The following is a 26,713-nucleotide window of genomic DNA, read 5'->3' on the forward strand; positions in this document are numbered from 1 at the left end:
GAGAACGGTGATGCGTGTTGTAATCAACATTGATCGGAGAAATAGCCATCAACATACTCATCCTTAGACCAAAAAACAACCGCCAAGCCCCCTATAAGCCGCTTTCATCGGTTCTTCAGCCACCATACACAACCGATTACTAGCCACCGCCATAACACAACCTTGTTCATCACCATCTTCACAACCAACACCATTTCCAAAACATAACCAATGTTCATCACCATCTTTTGCATATAATCTTTCAAAATGGTTATTCTTCTATGGTTCATATTATTTAAGAACAGTAGGAATTTAGTACATAACGAAAGCAATTCAGATGTATTCTTTAAGAAGTACTATTCTTGCAATTGTAATTTGTAATAAGATTTTTAATATTTTGGTGCAGATTGCTATTCATAAAAATATGTATTTATATTCTTTAAGAATATTGATTCTAAAAAGGAAGTGGAAACTAAAAGAGTTTTAGATATTATATTCTTCAAGAATGCTTGAATTCTTCAAGAATGCTTAAATTCTTCAAGAATTCTTATGTTGAATGAAAAACTTGTTGTTACAGACTAGTAAATTATTTTTTATTTTTTAATTCTCCAAGAATTTTTCAGAGCTGAAGACATTGTTAATTGATATCAATTAGAGAAGGTGAAAATAGAAAGATTTTAGACATAACATTCTTCAAACATTCTTCAATAGTGCTTCAATTTTCCCTCAAATCTGTGGTGGTCAAAACATATAAATCCACACAATCAAACCAAAAGAACGGAGTTAATTTTTAAAGAAAAAGGATCTTATTTATTATAGTACATCAAATTCTTAAAGATTGCAAACAAAATACTCAACAAGATGATACCATAAGAATATAAACATTCTTAAGGAATTTCCAATATGTAGAATTTATTATATCATTTTCTTAAAAAATGGACGAACAATAATCAATTTTAAGAAAAACTACAGAGGTTTTACTAAGAGATAAGATAATTAATTTAAAATGTAAAATATATAATTTTATCTTTTGAAATCAACTTTAAATTGCACCATTTATTACTCTCACTTTCTATAAATTAGTGTTAACCAATTTTACTAATTCACCCTTATAGTTAATTAATTGTAGTTATATTGTACATGCTATCCCATGTTAAGAATGTATACTCTAAGATCATAAGCTTTCATTTTTTTTAATCTAATGGACCAAAATTGGTCATACATTCACACTATATATGTTGTTCACATTTAATCCTAACCCATATATATATATATATATATATATATATATATATATATAGGGTTAGGTTATTTTGTTTTCAATATCTATTGTGTGCATGTATGACTGATTTTGGACCAATCATTTTAGTTATTTTAAGAAAGTAATTAATGCATATTACATGTTGAAGATATAATGAATATTAATTACATCTTCAACATTTAATATGCATTAGTTACTTTCTTAAAATAACTAAAATGATTGGTCCAGAATCAGTCATACATGCACACAATAGATAGTGAAAACATTTGAACCTAACTATATATATATATATATATATATATATATATATATACACACACACACACACACACACATATATATATATATATATATATATATATATATATATATATATATATATAGTCGTTTACCCGCGCCAAGTGACGGGTGCGAATAAATTTTTCCGATATTAGTTTTGTAGAGACGATTAGTTCTTTTGGAAAAATAGTTAAGTCATGGTGACGATTAATTTAATTGCGGAACATGTTGGTATTGTCAACCACGAAGCCAAACAAAAAAATGGTTTGTCAATTTGGAAAACCAATGGTTTTCGACTTTTTTGTTTCAGTTTTTAGACTTCACAATATTGGTTTTTGTTTTTTTTTTATCATTGTATTTCATTTTATTCATGTTTTTTTTATTTCTAGTTGAATACCTATACCATATTTTAGTGACAAATAATTTCTTTTCAACAATTTATTATTTGGCGGGGTTTTGGTTCCTTTAGGCGAGTTCTTTTTGTTGAAAAACAATGTAAGTTATCTTTTTTCTTTTAAATATACACGTTCCTATTTTTGGTTAGATAAAAAATAAAATTTTCTGTAAATAGTTATCTTTTTAGGTGGATAATTTCACCTTTGAAACAAAACAACAATGAACTTCATTAACTAACAAAAAATTAAAAAAAAACCATCAAATTGATATAAAGTTAATTTTGCATATGGTTTTTCGAAAAAAAAATTAATTGATATTTTTATCTATTCATTTAACTTTTATTTTAACATGCCTTTGAAACAAATGTTCATTTTTATATAAATAGAACTAAACTAACAATTTTAAAATAGATTAATTTAAAACAATGAAAAATGAGGAATGATGGAAAATTTTTAGGTTTACTTAAATATAAAATAATGGTTTTTGATTATTGAGATTTTTTTTATGAATCAATTCTGCATCTTACATGACCCTAGAATAACTAATTTTTTATGGGCTATAATACTAATTTTTTACATGACCCTAAAATGAGCATTCTCTTTCGCTCGTTCTTTTTATCATCCTCATCCGTTCTCTCTTTTCTAAATCATTTGTTCTACTTTCTTAATCAACTTCTGGGTACAATACAAAACAAAAGATGAATTTTAACCGTATATTGAGGTCGATCAAAAGATCTTCTATGAAGATGGAAACACTAATAATACCGGAAAATTCTAAACAAAGAGATAAACATGACAAATGCAACATTTAAAAGCTCACTATTCTTTTCAGATTCAGTCTTTTTTTTTATTTCAGATTACAAAAGACCAATAATAGATCCCGAAAATTGGTTTTCAACTGAAAGTCTATTCATCCACACATAAACACTTTTTCATAAAAATTTATAAATGCTATCTTATAAAACTATGTACTTTCTTTCTGTCCCTGACTCTCAACCCCATCTTATCTTCATTTTTTCACCTTTAATATTCCACATATCCGAAAAAGGTAAATTTTAACATATCAGTTGCAGATTAATGTAACTATCCATCTCTTTCCCTCGTCAAATACTCAGAATTATGGATTTACATAAATTTTACTACACAAAAATAGCTACAACCAAAATGAAAGATTTTGAAAAAATAAACTTCAAATAACAGAATCTTACACAATATGTAGCGTACTTGTGCTTAATAAATGGGTTTCAAATGGATCTGCAACCAAAAAACTTGAAGATGAACATATGTGTAATAATTAATAAACCAAAAGCATATGAAAACGTCATACACAAACCACAATGGACATATACGCGGAGAAAAATAGATGGCTCGTGTTTGTGGTGATGTAGATAGTGACCGAATTGAAAGATATTGAACAAATAAACTCAAAACACCATAATCTTACCAAAATTGTACCTTATAAGCGTTGTATCATGGTTTTTGAATGGATTTATGACGATTTTTGGGTTCAACTTCATCCGCTCTTTCAGTATTTCCTGAAAATGACTTGTACATCAGAAATATAGAGAGCTCACAAGATTTCTTTAGAAGTCTATTTCCTAAAAAAAAGAATGTGGTTTAGGGCTTAAAGTAAAGTCAAGAGTGATCTTTATGGCTTAAAATCGTTGTTTACCTTGAATTTGCAATGACAGTTTCTACAATCATGACAGTTCATTCAAATTTGATGAGATTTCATATTGTTGTTAACTTATTATTTATGTTGTTCAGAGTTGTTGTCAGGGGGTAGATGTGGAAGTGGTATGGGTTAGGGTACACGTGGGGTAAGGTGGGGTGGCGATCATCAAAACATCAATATATACCTGGATTTGTAGAGCTTTTCTTCCACAATCATCATTTTGATAACCTGAAAATATATTTATACAAAATTAAAAGTTCAGCCTCTAATGTTTCCTTATGACAATCGTCAAACTGATGGGTTTTAGGCATAAGAACAATCCTATGTGCTCATACAAACCCTAATGCTTGGATCTAGGTTTCTCTATTGAACATGCTTTGAATCCAAGACTACCAAACTTAGATCTAACATATTATAAACTGAATTAGGGTTTAGATAATTACCTTTGATTATTATATAGCAATAACAATCAATTCCTTGCTTAAATTGGCTTCAAAAGCTTAGTGCCTCAAGTGCTGCACCTCTAATGGAGTCACAAACACCACTAAGCAACTTGGATGAAGAGGAGAAGAAAGGGGAGGCACCAAAAACGGCTGGAAACCCTAATGAAAGACTTGTCCACGTTTTTGGGGCATAGGGGCCCTTTATATACATGTAGGCTATTAGGGTTTACAACTAGGAAACCCTAATCTGACTGTTTAGGCCCTAAGCAGCCCATGGACTCCTTAAACATATCCCTTGGACGATTTCTAATGGGCTTCCCATAGAATTCGTCCAACCTATATATTATTAGGTGATCCATAGCCCAATTATAATTATCTTATAATTACAACTTCAGTCCCCTAAGTTTAATTAATCTCTTTTAGCCACAAAATTAATTATCAATTAATTCTTGACTAACATTAATTAAACAATATGATTTCTCCTTTAATATATTATTCTCATAATATATTAATAAATCATATTTAAACAATTCTCTCCTGAAATCATCCTACATATTGCTATGGTGAAGGCAACCCAAAAGGACCATGCTCATAATCGGGTCAAGTACATACCAAAATAGTTATGGACTTAGACACTAATCCAACAGTCTCCCACTTGGATAAGTCTAATAACTATTTTCCATATGACTTCAGAACCTGATCAGCAATTGTAGCTTTCAAAAGCCGCTGTCAACTCTGATCTTATCAGATAGCGTGTCCTCTAGATAAAGGATTATATATTCCTCCATTCTCAAGATATCGTCTAGACAAAAGACATGAATTTCAATCATTCTCTCTATACTGTTTCCCGACTTCCGATTTTAGACGACTGATAACAGACTACAATTGAACACATTAACTTAGTCCCGGCTTGGCCAAGCGCTTAGGTGTCATCACTAAATCATCGAGAGGCCCATAGATATCGCTTTTATCCTACTTTGGGTAAAAGGAATGGATAAACTTTGACTCAAATGCTCGCTTGAATTTACTGATTGAATCACACACAACAGTAAGTTTTATAACACCAAGTTACTGGTGCGTTTACTTATTATCAATGTGTAACCGACCAACAAATAACAACTCACACGTCTCGGTTTCAAGAATATACAATATTATCGTCTCACTAATCACTCGTGATAAAATCATGAAGTGATCCAAGTGAGTGTGGGTTTAATCCAATACTCTAATCTTATCAAAGCACTCATGAACTCTGCAGCAAACTTGTGCCATGTCTAAACACTTCAGACAATCTACAGACAGATTCATGGCAGTCTTTATTCACACCTACTCCCAACGTATGACCGACTGTGGATGTTTGAATAACCTAGTTATTCTGGAAGTCAAAACATGCAAACTGAAACATAACAATAATACTTAATCCTATATGGCCCTAAACTTGTGAGAGTAAATAAAACACTTCTATTTACCCACCATATTGATCACTCATTATTTATCATTTGGTGTTTCGGATAATCAACTCATTACTTGAACTACAACAACAATTGTCCCATGCTCTAAGCATGCACACTTTGTTTCCTATGGTCCATGCTTTGTGAAATAGAACAATTGTAAACTTTTCCAATGATTCTTATTTCACAACTCCTCAATCCCCATGGTTAGTGTAAGAACACAAGGTTCTTTGCTACTATTAGAATATGCTAGATTCTAACATTTTATGCAACGATCCTTTCGTAAAGTCATAGCACAAAAGTCACCAAGACTTGGCTAATGAAATTACAAAGTATTTACTTAGAAATTGTTACAAGACAATTCTATAGACGCGAAGTCTCACATTCAAAGTACATTCATTTGAACATCCTTCTTGCATAAAAGTTTCTAATCTAGACATAGATTCTTAATATCCAACTCCCAATATGGAAACATTTCCACATTTGCCATATGACAACTCATTCTTAATAGAATCTTATCTATTCATTATAATGTCGATATGGTCCATCCAATACCATACTTCCAACTACTCACAAGCGACCAATCCTCAGCGAACTTTGGATCGTCCTTTGATAGTTGTTTAATAATTTTAGTCAAAACCCATTCTAGTCCTTTTTCCCTCTTAACGCGCTAGACATTTAAAAAATTTTAGAATGGTAAATCATTATAGCATTTGCAATCAATCCTATACCCGAAGTGTATGGGACACGATGCATAATGTCTCACATAAAGATATGATACTTTACCAATCTTTTGCCATAATATTTTATGTGTCATGTTCTCATAATTCGAACTATGAAGAGGGATGCCGTAATCATAATCGAATTTTAAGAACTCACAATGTATCCTTTGACTGAAACTATTAAAATTTCTCAATCTAAGCTTTAGATTTTGAAATGAAGTATAATATTCTCTCCCTTAATTATAGCAAAACAACTTTTCAACCCATGCATCTCTGCAAATGGAACCTTTGTTTTTCAATAATTAATATTGCTAACTTGCAATACTTGCCGTAATAATCATACAATCATAACACTTATGCTCCCACTATCATGATGATTATTATCATATAAGCATAACACTTATGCTCCTACTAGCCTTGACATGTATTCAGAAAACAAATGAATTTCCAGAAAACAATGCCTATTGAATTTCTGAAATTCATATTTCTAATACCAGATGTTTCGATAAGCCTTTATTTAAGTTTCTTAAACTTATACACCTTTGCCTTAGATAGCTCATATGTGTGTTTAAACAATCTAGAACTTATGTTACTAAGTTCCAAATGTTCAAACTAATTGTCAGATCTCACAATTCGAACTATGGAAAGGGATGCCGTAACCATAATCAAATGTGAGAATACAATTTTCACAATCACTATCTTCTTAAAACCTCTCTTAGTGGAAGTATTTCCTCACAGTCATTTTCATGAAGGAGGAATCTTATGACACTTAGATTTTATGGTGTAGGAGTTCCTATCCATGTGAATTTGCCAAAACCAAAGTTTGTGACAAATCCAAGCTCATATGGACTGAACTTTTTTTTTAATCTTGATTTCTTGCCTTATGGTAACACGAGTGCCCACCATGTCTTCCAAGTAGTTTAGTAATTTGTCCTTACATATCAATGTACTTTCCATCGACTAAGGCTATAGTATGCATTCAAATGAGAACTCATAGAACTCACATACACAATTAACTCAATTGGAATGGCATAGAAACAAAATAATGTCAGCACGATAGGTTGTAAACCTCAAGTCGTGTGCTAGTGATGATCGATAAGGTTTATTCTTGATTTGTTCTTGAAACCTTTCAAGACCATTAAGACTCCCACTGACTCTTTGACATATAAGATTCTCTTGTCAAGAAACATTTCTTGACAAAGCAAATATTCAAGAGTTAGTGTAGTTCTTATCAAGACAAAACACTTCACATAATTGGTCCTAGTTGGTCTTTGTCTTATCCAAGACAACACAACTTACCAATTTCAAATGTGCAAGAATAAGAAAACTTTTTCCAAATTCCACATTTGATGAGTGTTATAAACCTACTTAAAACTTGTCACAATCTTGACTCTAAGACTTGATATTGGAATGAAGTATGATCGACTTCTTGATTTAACCATTTCTACAATTCTCGATCCCTCTTCTTAGACATGCAATTGCACTAAGACTCACTTAAAGGATCAATTGAGACATGGTTCTTAATCATTAAGACTTATCATAAAACGCAATAAAAGGTACTCTCCCTTCTTCTTAGAATAGAGAAACTTTTATCTTTCTGCCTACTTGATTCTTCTTTATTCGTTCTACTATTCATTGATACTTTTTCAATCAACTCAGAATTACACTTAATCTTATAAGTATAATCATATTTACTAAACTTTAGTAAATCATGACGAATATCTTTGTCATTCTTGTGGTGGACTTGATCAACGCACAACCTAGTGTACTTGATCTCCTAGTCCTTCAATTTGACACTTTGTCAAAGAATTAGTCTAAGTTTCCCAAATGTGAAAGTTTTTCATTCATCATACAATACACATTGCATGATTCCAAGTTTCTGTCCAATTGAAACTTGGGCGATGAGAAACTTTCCCTATTTGGTAAACTTTTGACATTTCCACAAATAACATAATTAAGAATCAAAACCATTATTGCTAATAATAGAAACATTTAAACATCAATTTTTCATACATGCCATCGCAAGGATAAATAAATAAGATAAAATCAAAATTCATTTTATTGCGGAAAAAATGTTGTCCTTACAATGCAACTTAATTGAAAAACTATGTTATTACATATTTCTTAACAATCTATTCTAACTCCAAGTAACAGCTCAAGAATCCAATCTTCAAGTAATGCGATCGAAATCCATTTCTTCACGATCAGATTCAGCTCACTTCTTCCCTTAAGCTTCCTCTCTTTTCTTCGATCCTACAAAACATCAAAATGTAATCTTATCACATCATGTATTAAGAATCTAGAATAGGAACTTAAAAGAGTTAGATAATGGATTTTACCTAAAGCAGAGCCAAACGTCTTGACTCTCCCATCTCTTAGATCTCTCAGGTAGTTAGGGCAGCTTCGTCTCCAATGCCCCTTCTCTTGGCAATAAAAGCAAATGGACTCCCTTGGCACAGCACATCGGACAATCACAGACTTAGTTCTTTCTGGACTTTCAATGTTGCCAGTGTCCATTGAAGTTTGGGAGTTTGATTCACCAGACAAATTTGCTTGACCAGCACGCCAAATCATTTCTGATTCAGCAGCTATAAGCAAATATGTGAGATCAATTAGGGTCACGTCATGGTCCATCATATAGTACTCTCTAACGAACTCACTATATGATTCAGGAAGTGACTGAAGAACCCAGTCAGCAGCCAACTCACTTGAAATCTCGACACCCAACATGTTTAACCTATCAATGTGTGACTTCATCTCTAAGACGTGCGTACACACAGGTTTTCCATCTTCGTGTTTACTTGCCAAAAGGGCTTGAGTGAGCTTGAACTTTTCAAGCCTTTGAACTTGTGGGTCAGGGAGAACAATTGGAGGAGGTGGAGGAAGTGAAGCATGACTCTCATTTCCTTGATCGTATCTCGGAATGTCATCTTCATTTGGAAAGCTTGTTCCAAAGGATTTGGGAAGACCATTGTAAGATTCAGACATCTACAAAATGGGAGAAAATTCAAGTTAAGTTGATTAGAATTCTTGATACAACACCCAAATGAAACATCAAGCTAGGATCCAACACAATACTCTACAACCTAGAAGAGGGATGTCGTAATCTAGTTGCAGAATATTTGAAGGTAGGTAAATGACGATTTACCAATTTCCACCATGAAAAACGAAAAAGAAGTTTAAGTTTTAAATGAATTGAAACTCCTAGATCTTTTGAGATTCATTGAACTTTTCAATGGCATGTTTAATCTCGATTATGCCCTACTATTTGTGACTGGGATGCCGAGGATCACAAACAAGGTGTGAATAACCATACGAATCACGTGGTGCACCCAATGCTACAATCACCTAATCAATGTGCCGGTTAGCCACACACGCTCCATTGATCTATGACAAGCATCGAGTCACCCTTCGCCACCAATGTCATCCCCAAATTAGTGTGCCGGTTAACCACACACGCTCCACTAACGTTTGACAAGGGTACGAAGTGTAATTCCATGGGTTAGCATACAATTTCACATTTTTCCTAAAGTAACTATGATTTGGGAATTTGAAAAAGCATTTAGTTACTTTGTACTTCATTATACTTATAATGGAAGGTTTCTGTCCTATCCTACCCGTTCGGCTAACGACCCTCCACTAGTCAAGAGTGCGGTGGGTAAGAGTGGATACCCATTCAATCGCCATTTTATAGGCAATTTCCTTAAACACCCCTTATAGACCAGCTTCGTGAATGAGGCCTACTAACGGTAAGACTGACTGTTTACTCATACATATATATAATATTGGACTTTTAATGTTATATATAGTATAGGGTGTATTTTACACTTTTAAAATACTAGGTGGTTTAATTTAGTAAAAGTATACTTTTAATTTAATTAAATGTAAACCAAAACTTTATGGGTTTATTAAATCACTTTTAATTATACACTTTAATTAATTAATAAAACCATAAGGGTGTGATTTGAACTTTTCAAAATACTAGGGTTTTAGAATTTGACATTTCAAAATTAAACTTTTAATCAAATTTTTAAATTCCAAAACTTGAGGGCAAGTTTTGAAACATTTCAAAACATTAGGGATCAAATAACAAATAATTCAAATTAAACAATTAATTTCATAATTATCTATATTTGACCTAATCTTGTTTTAGTCACTAGATAATTACCAAATAATTTGAAATAATCCATATTTATCATATAAACAACCAATATTTAAAAGATTTGAAATTATCTATTGTTTTTGGCAAGGATAATCACTATTTTAAGATAAAAAAACGGATTTTTAACTTCAAAACTGAATTAGGCATTAAAACCAAGTCAAAACAGCAGCTAAAACTCGAAATACCCTCTGCCTGACGAACTGACTCGCCGAGTCAGACCTGGACTCGCCGAGTAGGGGTCAACTCGCCGAGTCCAGCTACTGACTCGCCGAGTTGAGTCGGGCAGGGGCCAAAAACTCGATTTTCAGTAAATAAAACAGTTAAACATCACATACAACTGAAACCAATCAAGGCTCTGATACCACTGATGGGTTTTAGGCATAAGAACAATCCTATGTGCTCATACAAACCCTAATGCTTGGATCTAGGTTTCTCTATTGAACATGCTTTGAATCCAAGACTAACAAACTTAGATCTAACATATTATAAACTGAATTAGGGTTTAGATAATTACCTTTGATTGTTATATAGCAATAACAATCAATTCCTTGCTTGAATTGGCTTCAAAAGCTTAGTGCCTCAAGTGCTGCACCTCTAATGGAGTCACAAACACCACTAAGCAACTTGGATGAAGAGGAGAAGAAAGGGGAGGCACCAAAAACGGCTGGAAACCCTAATGAAAGACTTGTCCACGTTTTTGGGGCATAGGGGCCCTTTATATACATGTAGGCTATTAGGGTTTACAACTAGGAAACCCTAATCTGACTGCTTAGGCCCTAAGCAGCCCATGGACTCCTTAAACATATCCCTTGGACGATTTCTAATGGGCTTCCCATAGAATTCGTCCAACTTATATATTATTAGGTGATCCATAGCCCAATTATAATTATCTTATAATTACAACTTCAGTCCCCTAAGTTTAATTAATTTCTTTTAGCCACAAAATTAATTATCAATTAATTCTTGACTAACATTAATTAAACAATATGATTTCTCCTTTAATATATTATTCTCATAATATATTAATAAATCATATTTAAACAATTCTCTCCTGAAATCATCCTACATATTGCTATGGTGAAGGCAACCCAAAAGGACCATGCTCATAATCGGGTCAAGTACATACCAAAATAGTTATGGACTTAGACACTAATCCAACACAAACATCAATATTCCTATTCTATTTCTCTGTGCAAATAAACCCTTTAAAATCAAAATATTTGTGTAATAAAGAACATAATGAAGGATTACCGCTTAAAAATCTAAATAAAACCTAGAAATGAGGTCATACTCACCTGTAGGGATGAAAGTGGGTCCAAACCCGGACCCGGAAAACCCAGAACCGGTTAACGAGATTTTATAGAACCGGAAACCGGACCGGTATATAGGAACCGGTTTCGGTTCGGTTCCGGGTATGGTTCCGGGTAAAGTGGGTCTAGAACCGGAAAACCCGGAAACATCAAAGTGGGTAGTTTGGAACCGGATAAAGTGGGTTTAGAACCGGAAAACCTGGAAAAACCGGAATTTTTTGGTAATTACTTACTACTTAGTGGGTTGAACTTTGAAAATTTTCATATTGATATACCGACTTTGGGGGACTGTAACTTATTGAATACGAAACCAAAATTAACAAAATTATAGTCTAAAATCATGTATAAAATCTAAAATATACTCTGGAAAAACCCGCATGTCAATCCGACTTTAAACGAATGAGATATGCTTGTGTTAATATTTTCACATAATACAAAGTACAAAAACAAATAGCTGAAAAGTTGAAAATTTTCAGTTTTGATATCCCGACTTCGGAGGACTGTAAATCATTGAATATTAAACCAAAAATGACAAAATTATAGTCTAAACTCATATACAAACTGTAAACTAGAAGTTGGAAAACACCACATGTCAATCCGACTTCAAACGAATTAGATATGTATGTTTTTAAACTTTCACCGAATACAAAAAAACTGAAAAACTAAAAACTTCCAGCTTTGATATCTCGACTTTGGAGGATTGTAAGTCAATGAATATAAAACTAAAAATGAAAAATTTATAGTCTAGAATCATGTACAAACTCTAAACTACATGTTGGAAAAAATCGTATGTTAATTGGAGTTGAAACGAATAAGATATGCATCTTTTAAACGTTTCACAAAAACCGGTTTCGGCCCTAAAAGTGGTTCCGGTTCCGATTTTTAGACCCGGTTTACCCGGACCCGATGGACCCAAACCCGGATTACCCGGAACCCAGATAAAGCCAATTTTTAAACCCGGAACCGGACCCGGTTCTACATATTCCGGTTCTAACGGTTCCGGTTCCGGTCCGATTCCGGTTCCGGTCCGGTTTTCCGGTTCTAAATCTCATCCCTACTCACCTGTAACTGAAAATGAAGAAGAGTGAGTGAATTTTTAGGGCTTCAAACCATATTAGGATTAAAAAATCATACAAAAAATGGTTAAAAATAGCAAAATCAGCGAATGTTTACATAATAAATTTAAGTTGAACTGAAATGTTTTACGATACCTACTTGGAATCAAAAATCTCGGTTGCGTCTGCTCATTTTTCCAAAACTTGAACTTGGAACCAGATATCTACTGACATTTACCACCTGCTTTGCATACTACATAGATAGCTAACCCGATTTCGGACCCTCGGACTTGTAAATAGGGGACGAACTTGTATATAAAGAAATGAGAGATGGGATGAATAATTTGGAGTAAGTGAATAAATCATAGATGCTTCTTAATAAACCCAAGCACCAAAATTCTCCTGCTGCTTCTACGCCTCCTCCCATCAGCTTCGATCTCTCGTTCTCTCGATATTTCTTTACTTTCTCGTTTCATATTTAGCCCTAACACACATAGACCATATAGCAAGTAGGAAGACGAACGGGATGGTCGAGGTGATGGCCGCGTATGCTGTTGACAGAAAGGGATAGTCGAGGTGATGGTCGCGTATGCTGGTGACCGGCGGCTGCTAGTGGGTGTATTTAGGGCAAGTCATTTGCTAGGGAAGAGAGAAGGAAAAGAGTGGTGGTAGTGGCGACTATGTTAACTGATGAAGGAGATTGAAAGGGCGAGGAGACGTTTTTTTATTAGGCTAAAGGGAGTGGTAGCATGCTTAGCATATTGCCACATCAGATTTTTTGATGCCATGTCAAATTTTTTGAAGCCACATAGGATGAAAAAAGCTATAGCATCCAAATTGCAAAAGATAGGGAGTGGTGATGCATTAGTTTAATTGATATTATATTGGAAAACAAAATATTAAAAAAGAAAAAAGAAAAAGATTTTAGCCAATAAAAACCCAGCATTGAAGTTTCTCTCTCTTCTCTCTTCTCGTCATGTTTATGGCGAGACATTCTTAGCAAGTGCTTTAACATTTTAATGGAATGGAGCTGACACTCTTGGCGAGTATAGAGGCGAGAGGGGTGGCGAGGCCACTCCCTCAAGCCTTAACAAAGTGAAGCTGTGAAGTAATGAATTCTCCCACTAGTACCTAAATGATTTGTTGATGGGGTTAAAATAATTATTTGATGCAGTTATGGAACCGCACTAAAAATATTGTATCAAAAAATACCTCATTTAATAGTGCGGTTATAAAACCGCCTAAAAAAATAGTCAAAACCGCACTAAAAAATAGTAGAGGAAAAATACAAACCGCCCCAAAAAATGCAAACAACACCAAAAAAAAAACCATGCCACCGGAAACCACCCTTAAACCACCATCATCTCTACCGCGTGTTTGTTGCCGAGAACACAAGATTCACCAAGTCACACCATTTTTATCGTCATTAACCACCGGCGAGCATCTCTACATTGACCTCATTTATAACCGAGCATAAACCACCACCAGTTGACACCATCGCCATCTGCCCTACCTTTGCTGGAAACCACCATTACAGCCACGAAGAACACCCAACATCCCCGGTTACCATCGTTTTTTCCACCTTAAACAAACAAAACGTAAATCAATAAAAAAAGGAAGAATAACAAAAATTAGTTTATTTGCATACATTCCATCTCCACCACTAACCACCGTCAACACCGACCACAAATGTCATGCCTTTACTGAAAACTATCGAAGCACCACCATCTCCTACATATTTCCGATCAACCAACTTATTTCACCTTAAACAAACCAAACGTTAATCAGAAAAGGAAAATAAGGAAGAAGAAAAGAGATATGCTTCTTGTGTTGTCTGTAAAAAGGGGTAAAGCACACGCAGCACACACATACTTTTAGAGAGAAATAAAAATATAGAAGGAAAACGAAAATGTAGGAGGGAAATGAAAAATTCGAAGGATCAACCAACTTGTAGCTTGCTTAAACATGAAAATTTTGAACAACATTTGGAGGGATCTCGTGTAGAATGAAAATTTCGAATGAAATTTTTAGAGGAAAGATTAATGGTGCGGTTGAATGTTTTTTAGTGCGAATTATTTTTTTGGTGCGGTTCAATGTTTTTTAGTGCGAATTATTTTTTGAGGCGGTTTTCAAAATTATTTTTTAGTGCGGTTTTGGGAAACCGCCTCAAAAAAGCTTTAATGGTGCGATTTTGGGAAACCGCTCTAAAGCTATTTTATGGTGCGGTTATCTTCTTTTTTGATGTTGTAGATATTTCATAAGGCGGTTTTTAGAAAGGACCGCATCAAAAAATAAAAACCATTCGCACTATTAAATGACTTGTATAGTAGTGTACGTATTTAAGGTTCTTTTAAGTATAATGAGTCTTTGAACAGCCATTTAAAATTTGGGGATATCGAAAGATATAAGGAGTCTTTTTTTTCTTTGACTATTTCAATGGTTTACCAATGTGATTGATTTTTGTAATGCATAAAGTTGTTGTAAATACTGCTATAAAGGATGTACCTCTTAAAATTCAGCAAAACATGCTAAATGCTTATTAAGGTATATATATATATATATATATATATATATATATATATATATATATATATATATATATATATATATGACCATAGAGGGGATTTTGACCTTGATCCAATCCAAACCCATATGAATTATATGGGTGTGGAGCGTAGTTTTTGATTGTTTACCGGTTAACGACCTATACCTGCTAACCTTTTATTAAAAAGGTCAGATATGGATCATCACCGACCCATTCCATTTATAACCCGCCCTTTATAAATTTTAGAATTTTACATTTATATTTTATACTATTTAACATTTAATTTTAATTCCAATCGAACGTCCTAAGGAAAAACCGGTTTTACCTAGGACTCGAGAAGTCAACTTCTAGACTTTTAGATTTCTACGAAGAATCATAATGTCATTCAATTTATATTCATCAAGAAATCACCAATTTTATTTATAAATCAATAAAATCATTCATTAAGAGGAAGAAAGTTTGAAACTGCTATTGGATATCACTACAGCGACAGTCATAAATCAAACAAAAGTTATTGCAATGATGATTTTTAATTTCAGTCGAAACTCCTTAAATACATAATGTTCTTTTCTAAATCAACTTTTATTCTATTTAAAAAATGTTATTTTTAGTATTAAGATATAATATACATTTTTTATTTAAGAAATATTATTTTAATAATAAAGTCAAATGTGTTTGATTACTCAAAAAAACATATGAGTTATGGGACAGGTTTGAATATCTGTTGATTCAACAGATAAATGTACGAGTTTAATTATTCAAAACCCTATGAGTTACAGAGTGAGTTTGGGTTTGGATTTTGAAATTTATTAAAAAGGTTTAGATAAAAATCGATTCGCTCCAAACCTGCTCTATTAGTATAGTTCGGGGACCCTTTGTAACCTTGTTATATAAATATATAAAAAAAATATAACCGAGTAATAGAGTTTTGAATAATTAATTAAAAAAAGAACTATATTAATTTAACATATAATTTGCTTTACAAATGGTAATATCTTATTATTGTAAATTACACTTGATCATGATTCATTTTGTCAAAGCCTTTACAAGATTGCATGAATCATCGATCAACACTTCTTCACCGATATATATGACTATAGTCAAAGATTCACACTTTTTGAGGTTTTGAATCACCGATTATTGAGTTGTAAGAAACAAATGGATGGTTTTCTAGGAGACCTTCATACTGGCTTAAAACCATGTCTTAAAGCAGCTTCCCAGACCAAATCAATCCGGTCTACTTCAATTGCACCAACTTCATGGTGTGTCCAACCTTCAAGAAGATGAACGATCCCACCCGCATGACAAGCATGAACCACACCTCTTTCCATCGTATACTGCTCAAACAATGTGCAGAAAAGAAAATACAAATGTCAATCTTAAACTAAAAAATTAACATTATATTCAGCAATTAAGGGTAGCAGCAGATGTGGTATATATATATATATATATATATATATATATATATATATATATATATATATATATATATATATATATATATATATATATATATATATATATATATTAGGCTAGATTTGTCTAGCTTTTTACATTACCTCGCAGACGCCTAGGCCTTCAATATCAACAGGAAGCTTCATGGCTGCAAGCTTACTATACGTGCAATCTCTTCGGAATTCAAACACAGGTGGAACCACAAACTGATGGAAATGTGTTCCTGGTGGTGCCCAGTTTTGCTCATTTGGAGTGGTCCATTTTCCCAGAATCCAAGTCTAGTTTAATTCACGAAAATCATTACATTACATTAGTAAAATTACCTTTTTACCCATTACTCGACTATCAACAAATATATAGATATCACAATGTAACCTTGCACTGTTTAGCTGCTTGATACTTTGTCACTTGAATCAAAAGGTTTCGGTTATCCAGTGGAATTTCTTTCCGAATGCTTATGAATCTTTCAGTGGATTGAGTAAGCATCTGCGCAACAAATGAAATTAAAGTAATGAAAAAAAAATTAAAAGATTTGTTTTTACAAAAAAAAAAATGTACGTACCAAGACTCTAACTTTACGACGAGCTAAGTAAATGGCGATTGCCCTTCCAAGCTTAGAAGTAGCTCCTGTTAAGAACACCTCTTCAACATCTTGAGGAATCTCGTTCAGAATAACAGCTGCTGTCAAAGTGTTTCCATGGACTACTCGGACTTTAAGATCCGGATGTTTCATGACAAAAAGTTTCCCACCTCCATTCAAAGCTTCATTCTGTAACACCACAACAAATTCGCTCAAAACTCTTTTCTTTCTGTTAATTAATGGGTGTTGGATAAAGTGTTTTCTTCGTAAATAATGTTTAGGACTTGTGGAAAGCCTCGTTAATTTACTATATCAATATTTGTCCTTGTCCATTAAAATCAACACATATATAACACAAAAATATGTCATTTTCCTCTCAAAAACGTGTTTTGTTCTTATCATTTTATAGAAAACATGTAACATGCATGCTTCCTTCCAGTATCATTATATGATTAAAGACATTTCAACTAACCTTGTTCAAGGCAGCGAGGCTAAGGACCTTGACACCAATCCTATCGGCCTTTAATATAGCTGCTTCTATTTGCCTATTTATGCCATCTTTTGCGGAGGGTAAAAAATACTGCAATCATAAAACAACTATATATCAGCATATATAATCCAGTTTCAGTTCAATATTTTACTAGAACAATGAAAACGAAGACAATTCTGGCTTAGTTTATGCCAGTGATCATAAATTTGTACTCTATATATGGAAAGAAGTTGCATAGCTACCATGAACCCAAATCTTGGCACGACCCAACTCTGAAGTAATCTTCCTCTAAGATGGCAGAAACTGAGCAAGAAAGTTTTTGATTTAGCCCACATGATCAGCATCACCATGAAAGCTACTGGCCAATGCAGGAAGAAGATTATATTTGTCGCGTATGGCAATGAGCTGCATGATCTAAAAACAAATGGAACATGCATTGACGACATGACATCAACCACATGTACAAGAAACACAAATTCTGGTGCTTTTGCCTTCTTGCCTACAGAATGTACAAGAGAAACGTACATGTATTAAGGAATTGAATTCATGTGTAATCTCGATTGAGTACTCTCGACCTTCAAATGTATTTTTAGGGATCGTAGTTTGAGTATTGATTACGACGTTTAATGTGACTTAATTGTTTGGTGACCCGAATGGATCTTGACCCGACCCTACTTCTGGGAGCATGACCCAGTATAGATAATTAGACGGATAAGTGGTTGGGTAGCGCTAAGTTTGACTTTTGAGAAAAATTTGATAAATTTTCAATATCTTTAAGGAGTTGGTGACGTGGCTCCTTTATGACCAGGACTAACAAAAAATGGTTTTTAGGGATTAACGACAAGAATTACAAATACTAATAGGGAGGAATGATAATTATGACACAACACAACAAAAAAATAAACGATACAAAATAAAATAGGGAGGAAATTGAAATTTGAATTCTCGTTCGTGTCAAGTTTAAAAAACACGATACTGTGTCGTGTATTCTTCGTGTTTAAAATTCGACACAAAATTTATACGATTTAATATTTATTTGTCGTGTTTTCCTGTTTGTCGTGTTTTTGTGTTATGTATGATTAAATATTAATTAGATAAACTAATTGTTATTTTATGTTATTTTTGTCATAAAGTGTTGGGTTTGTCATTTTTTAATTTGTTCGTTTTCGTGTTAGTTACTAAAAACGACATCTTGTCGTGTCGTGTTCGTGTTAGACAAAAATATGACACGATAACCCGATTTGCCACCTCTACTAATAGGCAGTACAAAATACAAAATGATCGTATTTTTTTAGATATAACACATAATAACTATTAAAGCATGAAATGGATTTACGTTTAAGTCTTGGATTATTTCTTTTATAGGTCCCTTTATAAAAAAATAAAAAAATCTTAAAATTAAAACTTTTTTTTTTTTTTCAAAATGATGATATTTTAAAAAACAATAATGTTATTTCCCAAAAAAGAGTTCAATTGCTTTAATTTTTGTATTTTACGATGGTTATTTTGTGTTTTATATAAAAAATGGTAAATTTGTTATTAGACAAATATTTTGGTATTTTTGTGATTAACCTTTTTGTTTTAATTTGGATATGCATTATTTACAAAAAGTTTGATGAAATACCGCTTTTCATTTTTTTTCTACACTAACAAATTACGTGCATGCCCTCCCTTAACTATAGATCTGCCCATGTTGACTAAAGCTTTAAAAGAGTGCAATTTTGAGATATCATCAAGTTATGGCCCCTTTTTTTATGAAGCCATATATAGACTAACTGGATGTCAAATATAGCAGCCATAGACTTCTTAAATGATTAAAGGAACGATGTACCTTCGTTTGAACTTATTTCTCTATGAAGATCCCAAGAAATTTCATTCATGGTCTTTCCGAAAACATCAAAGAGAGGCATAAAGAGGCAAAAATTCGTCTTCATCTCTCTGTGATGTAGAAAATGGTACCTAAAAACAATCAAACATGCAAATGAACAATAATCATACTTAAGTTCTTAAGGCTCCGGTGGTTATGAATAGGGTTTTTGTTTGGAATAATCGTTCGATATGATCATATCAAAAGAATCCAAATTAAGTTCGGTTGATCGAAACATAGATCCAAATAATTAAAACTAAATTCAAATCCAATCCAAACAAACAAAATTATAATTCGGCTCAATCAATTTTTAGTATATGGTTTTCAATAATCAACATATTTTTAAAAAAATATATAACTAAAATATTAGCAAATTCTATAAAAGAATAAAAAAAAAATGCAATTTTGACTCAAAATTTATAAATAACTACTAAGAAAAACGATGTTACAATCAAATATTATACATATAATTTTTTCTAGAAGAATTGTATATTGAAGTATTTTTTATCGGATGAGACTTTCTATTTTATTTAAAAAACCATTTGGTAAATTAATAAACGATATAGATATATACAAAAATAAAATAATAGTTATTATTAATGGGTTTTTTGATCTCTTTGTTTTTATGTTATAAACCAAAACCAATTCAAAATTCAAAATTATAATTTGATTTTTCTAACATTAATACAAAAATGCTAATATCCGGACCATATATCTAATTGAAATTGTCCAATTCTCCAATCAAAATCGTGAAGACCCTAGCTAGTTACACAATTAAAAGGATATGACAGAACATAACAGAAAATAAGAAAACAAAACATAACGGTCTTATAGGGCATTTGGTATGCATTACTTAGGGTACGAAACTTACGTTGGTGTATAAATAAGATATTTGAGCATAGGCACGGTTTCGAAGATGTGATGAGGAACAACTTCAATGTTACTATGTCCCATACATCTAAGGAAATCAAACACCAAAACATAGCCATAAATCATGATGACTGAACCATGTCCTATCAAAGTACTCCCAAGAATTGGAACTCCCATTATTACACAAAGTAATAAATGCTCCAAAAAGGTCGCATGACCGGCTGCATCAAAAGTGGTTAAAAGTGAAAGATCTGATAGTTAGAGGGTGATGTTTTATAAATAAAAGAATTTTGTGGGGTCGGTTTAATTATGTTTCACCTGTAAATGGATGGTTCACTGTAGAACTGTGGTGTAGCCAGTGATAATGTTGGAAGAAATATGGTGAATGTAATATTCTATGAAGCCAATAATATAAAGGTTCTGAGAGGCCAATATGGAAAATTACACAAGAAATAATCCCACTGGTTTTCCAAATAGGAAGATTGGTCACTGATGGATTGATCAATGAGAGTATTGAAGCTACAGATGCTTCAAGTATGATGAAATTATCCCTGTTAATCATAGAGAAAAAGATGCACGAGTTTCATCAAAAACTTGTAAAGATTATAACAATATAAACCGGTGTTTGAACGTACGTTTGAGCATAATCATGTGACAAGATATAGACATATATATCATTTTTTATCACGTTAAGTAATTCATAAAATAAGGGTATAATCATCTTTATGGTGTTGAGTGGTTTGAAAAATATATTTTCTAGTTAATTAAAATCATAATAATTAAAAAAAAAATCGTGTCATTAAAAACTAAATATATAAATATGGATTTTATTGCAATTTTTCATGTCATTCATTATCTAAATTCTAAAGTAATAAAAACATCGCAAAAATTAATAAAATGGAAAACAATCGCATTTCTTCAAAAATTGTCATGGACATAACAATTAATTTTTTTTGTTATTTCAATGGAATGAACAACTTCAGTTATTACCTATAGGCTATAGCATAGTAAAAACCCTACCTTACCTAACAGAATAAATTAAAGAAGGATTTAATAATGATATACGAGTAACTTTATAAATAGATTATCCAAAACAAATTATCTTATCTATAGATCGATAGATAATTGGGTTTTCGAAACACCATAATCACTTTCAAAACACATTTCAAACACCCGAATATAATCAAATATATATGAAGGTAAATGAGATATATTACCAATGCCATTCTTTGTCAATTTGATCAAAACCAATGGCTTTTTCAGATAATCGATGATTTCGATTAAGAAAAAGCATGTTATTATGCGAACTCCACAGCTGGTGCACAAGTCCTCTTAGTGAAGACAATATTAGAATATGCAAACACCAACTGTACTCACTGTGCTTCTTTTCATAGATTCTTGAATAAATTAACTCAGCAAGAAGTGGCCCAAACAACAGATACTGTTTCAACCAAGATTTTAATTAATGTCATATCAGACACAAAAAATATGCAAAATCCAACATCAAATCACATAAATATTTTCAAGAATCAACTAAGGAAAAATCAAGAAATTATATATATACATACCTTGAAATTTGATATATTCTCCCATGGCCAACCAAACAATGGAGCTCTCTTTTTCCCTGAAGAACAAACCCTCTTCTCATCTGAACATGTTTCCATTTCTACAAGCATCATTTCCTTTTGGGTTTCCATTTTCTTGAAGAAAAGGAAGCAAAATACTAGCTGCAAAACCCTCTTTTTCTTTCTTCTTTTTGGGTTTTTTCCTCCTCTAGCTGTAAGACTTAGAAAGCTTGTTGTTCTTCTTGGAGGACAATTGAGGACTATATATATACACTTATAAATATACATATACATATACATATACATACATAATACACGTGTATAACATTCAGGTGATCTGCATAGGTACACGTGTCATGGTTTATGAAATGAAGGAAATATGAGGATAGAAGTTAAGGGTGTCAATCAGGTAATTAAGACTAATTGGAAGTATGATACAACAGAGGGAAATAATGAACGGGTGGATATGGAGGAAGAAATGGAAGGATCGATGGTGGTGGCGTGGTGGTGATTTTTAGTTGAGAACTTGAGATTGTGGGCCTTTTTGTATTTTTGGAAGTTTCCTCATTAAAACTTTGCAATTTGATAAGTCAAAAACTCAGCTTCGGTGAATGCGGTAACGGGTGTTATAGACTTATAGGTCGGTTAGGAAAACTTTTTATTTTAAAGTCAAAACGAATCAAATCCAAAAGTGACAAAATTGAACCGAAAACAAAATTTTAGGCTAGTTTAACTTGATCTTAAAATGAAAAAACGATTGTTATAATTTGTATCTATAAATCTATAATCTATAAATTATAATATTGGAATCCACATGATGAACCATAACACACGATATTTTCATATAATAAAAAGAGTAAATTACAGTTTTGGTCCCTATGATTTGGTCAAATTCGTATATCCAGTTAAATTTTTAAAAATTTGATAAGATGTATCTATGTGATTTAAAGAAATTGTACTGAAAATCCTTAATCCACTTAAAAACACTATTTTACGCTTACTTTTATATATTTCTTTTTTTCATATATATATATATATATATATATATATATATATATATATATATATATATATATATATATATATATATATATATATATATATATATATATATATATACACACACACATTTATTTAATTTTTTTTTAATACTTTGTCGCGTTTATATTTTTATGATGTTTTTTAGAATATTTTTTGTAGTTTATTGGTGTGTTGTTTGAACACATTTGAAATTTTTTTTTGACGTTTTGTTTGTTTATACTTTTTGTAAAAAATATAAAAAGAAAAAGTTCGTTAAATGTGAATATTATCAATTTAGAATAGGTGTAAAATTATATTTTTAATAAGATTAACAGATAGACTAATTGAAATTCGAAAATGGGTTTCAAGTTATATAAAGGCTAAGTGGAAAACTATATAACTCGAAAAATCAAATTATAATTTTGAATTTTGAATTGGTTTTGGTTTATTCTAATTAGCATTTTCTATTCTGATTAGCATTTTCTATTCGAAATGAAATGTAAGTGGGTCAAACTGTTTTACACTTAACTTGAAATAATAGTTCTACCATAATAATTTGATATGACTCTTTTATCAGTAGATTTCTTGCAACCATTTAATTATATCAGTTTTCATTGAAATAACATTTGATAGCAGTTTATATAATCAATTTTAATAATAACAAAAAACGGACATGTTTATAGTATCATTTTTTAAATACAGCAAAATATTAAATTGTGCACGTAATTTAATTCTATAATAAATTTTAACTAATAATAAATGATTACAATCTATGAAGATATTATAGTTTCAATATTCTGGAATCGCATATGTTGTTAGATTACAGTTGTATTACTACAATAATATTCACAGGCGTACGCGTACCCTTCTCTCTGTGTGTGTCTCTCAACTTGCAGATACATAAATCATAATAATGGAGGACATCGAAATATATGAAATATAAAAAGAAAAACGGAATGGTATTCGCGCAACTCAACTCGGAACCGCGTATATTATCCAATAGCAGTGAATCAACTAATTGAATTAAGCCGGCGTCCCAACGATGACTAATAAATCTATTGACTTTTTGATCTTCAAGTTCATTTGCTCCTGTGCTTTCACGTGAAAGTGAACCAGTTTTGCCGACCCTCCAATCGTCGACGAAATGCCGCCGATCAATTAAGCCATTAAGGGATACCAGGTTCGGATCTCTTTCATATGGATCTCGTGGGCATTTAAAATGCCATTGGTTAGGTCATGGGCTACACTTACGACACGGCCACATAAAAATATTGTTATGTTTTCACCATATCATTATCACGATCACACCATATTAAACATGATATACCAATATACAATCAAAGCATATCATTATTTCCGATAGATAAAAAATAAAGAGAAAAATTAAAATCCTAGATTTCAATTAGCACTAAAAGATTATATTAATTTAAAAGAAAGAAAAATTATATAAGAAAAGGTTACACTAATTTAAATAAAAGAAAAAAGAATACTTAGTACGTAATTTAATTTTCATGTTAACATTCACGTGTGCCCACGGAAACAGTATCAGAAAATTACGCAACTCATACCAAATATTTATGTAAGGAAAATATTTACGGTTAAGTTGAGATTCTTGGTATTGTTTAAGTGACGTATAAATGAAATCAGAGTCGTTAGAAATATTTATATGTGTGTTTTAGAGGCCATTGAATTCGATTATTTTTATCCTCATATTGCGTCAATTTGACCAAAGTCCGTCGAGATGTCGATAAACATATTTTTCCATTTCGTTGTGATGGTGGTTTCGAATAGATTGCCAAAAAAGGTTTCTTCTCTGTTCAAGGGTCTTTTGACACCAAATTTCAAACAAAAGCTAAAGTGGCTTCTTCCTTTTCCTCCCAAGGTTGTTGGGTTTGGAAATTTGATGGTTGTGAAAATTATTCTATGATAGGGAGTAAGAAATTGTATCCATTTGTTTGAAACGACACATCGTGTACCTTTCAAAGATAGATGATGGTGAATACCGGTGACTCATCAAGAACATTAATTTCGTTGTTTGCTCCCAAGGGACCAAAGAATGCATTTTATATCCAAAGATTGTAGGACACAATTACTTCTAGAATTATCATCAACCCTTTTACAATCACCTCGCATATATTGACCACACATGCATTAATCGGTGCTACTTAGCATTCCATGGAATTCATGCTTATTTCATTGGGTCGTGTACAGTTAGTGGACGTAATTGACCATAGATTTGTGCAAATATTGATCACCGTAAATCAATATTACATCCTTAGCAAACTTGTAAACACCTTGTGTGGTCCTCTTGGACATCCTCAAATACTCATCCCATGAGTCTCCCATGAGTCTGATCCCAACCCGTATGCTAATTAACGAATTTCAACTATGCATTTTTGTATTGGATAAAAACATTTCCTACCTCTTACATTCTATTTCATTTGAAAATATGGAAACCAACCTTGCAAGTCATCAACAATACGTTGAAATTGTTAGATTAGGTGTCTAAGGTCTTAACTAAATTGGTATAATCTTAAGAAATAAAAGCAAAGTACTTTTTGGATTGCCCTCAATAGCTAGAAATAACTAGAATCGTTTTAGGAGAGTAAGGAAATGATTTATTAAGTTTATTATATGATTAATAGATTAATAATGGTTAAATATTAATTAAGAATTAATCAGAATTAATTGGAAATTAATTTTGGATTAAGTAGAATTAATTAAGGATGCAAGGTTTGATGTAACATTTGGATTTCAGGCATTCCCATTTTGGTCATTGGCTTAATTAAAGTTTGCATATTTGGCCCTTTGTGGCAAAAATCTTACAATTCAGCCTGTACGTTGGACGTACGTGAGGTACACACAACGTACATGAGCGAGCCATGGAATGCGGGATGCATGCTAGTACGTGGGGCGTACATCTGGGATGCGAGGCATGCTAGTTCAACTCCTAAACCCTAAATTTAGGGGTTTGTTCCCTATTTAATTATGCCTCCCTTAGACATTCTTATCAGCCTTTACTCATTTTAAACCCTAATCTCGAGCCTAAGCCTTGTGTGTGAAGATTTTGAAGCTTGTTAGTGATTTTGGTGCTCTCTTGTTAAAGAAGAAGACTATTGAAGAAGGTGGTGTTGCTTATAAGCTTGTGGATCCAGAAACTACCTCACTTTGCACATCTTTTGAAGGTATAAATTTTATACCTTGATGTGTTTTTTTCTAGATCTCCATAGATGAGTTTTTATGAGCTTTTTGTCCCAAAGCTTGGACCTTTGTGAGTATGGGTTACTCCAGAGTATTTTGGTTGTCCTTTTAGATGTATTAGAGTGCTTAGATTCATAAAAATGGTTTCTTAATGGTCCCTTTCCATCCATGCAAGAGTTTGGTGGTGTTGAGTATGGATTAAGTTAGGGTTTTAGGGTTTAAGCTCTTTTCAGTCATGAAAAGGCTTATAGTTATGGACTTTATGGATTAAGACGTTCTAAGGTGGTCAGATCTATGTTTGGACTGCATGTCTTAATGATTAAGACATTTTGGAGTGATTTTAGGATCAGACGACATACGCCCAACGTACTTCTGGCTATGCCCCGCGTAG

General features: G+C 32.4%; 1 protein-coding gene across 1 annotated transcript; it reads right to left on the minus strand.

Moving 5' to 3' along the window:
* Positions 1 to 16,210: 16,210 nt before the first annotated feature.
* LOC145083916 (very-long-chain aldehyde decarbonylase CER3-like) lies at positions 16,211 to 22,348 on the minus strand. Its single transcript, XM_079023411.1, has 11 exons — positions 22,105 to 22,348; positions 21,754 to 21,977; positions 20,855 to 21,087; positions 20,538 to 20,757; positions 19,631 to 19,758; positions 18,042 to 18,298; positions 17,782 to 17,889; positions 17,292 to 17,498; positions 17,105 to 17,215; positions 16,834 to 17,007; positions 16,211 to 16,611 (listed from the first exon to the last, which is right to left on the minus strand). Exons 1-11 carry the CDS (start codon positions 22,231 to 22,233, stop codon positions 16,456 to 16,458), a joined length of 1,947 nt encoding a protein of 648 aa, XP_078879537.1. The 5' UTR covers positions 22,234 to 22,348; the 3' UTR covers positions 16,211 to 16,455.
* Between the last annotated feature and the right edge of the window lie 4,365 nt (positions 22,349 to 26,713).

Source organism: Lactuca serriola, chromosome 1 (assembly GCF_051521515.1).
Source record: "Lactuca serriola cultivar US96UC23 chromosome 1, Lser_US96UC23_V15, whole genome shotgun sequence".
Lineage (NCBI taxonomy): Eukaryota > Viridiplantae > Streptophyta > Magnoliopsida > Asterales > Asteraceae > Lactuca > Lactuca serriola.

What these genes read in the sequence shown, in the direction of transcription:
- LOC145083916 (XM_079023411.1), bottom strand. Translation starts at nt 22,233, where the DNA reads ATGGAAACCCAAAAGGAAATGATGCTTGTAGAAATGGAAACATGTTCA. An exon ending in TATCTTATTTATACACCAAC is followed by an intron (nt 19,759 to 20,537) that starts GTAAGTTTCGTA and finishes GATTGTTTTTAG; the next exon opens with GTACCATTTTCTACATCACA. An exon ending in AAGCAGCTAAACAGTGCAAG is followed by an intron (nt 17,008 to 17,104) that starts GTTACATTGTGA and finishes GAATTAAACTAG; the next exon opens with ACTTGGATTCTGGGAAAATG.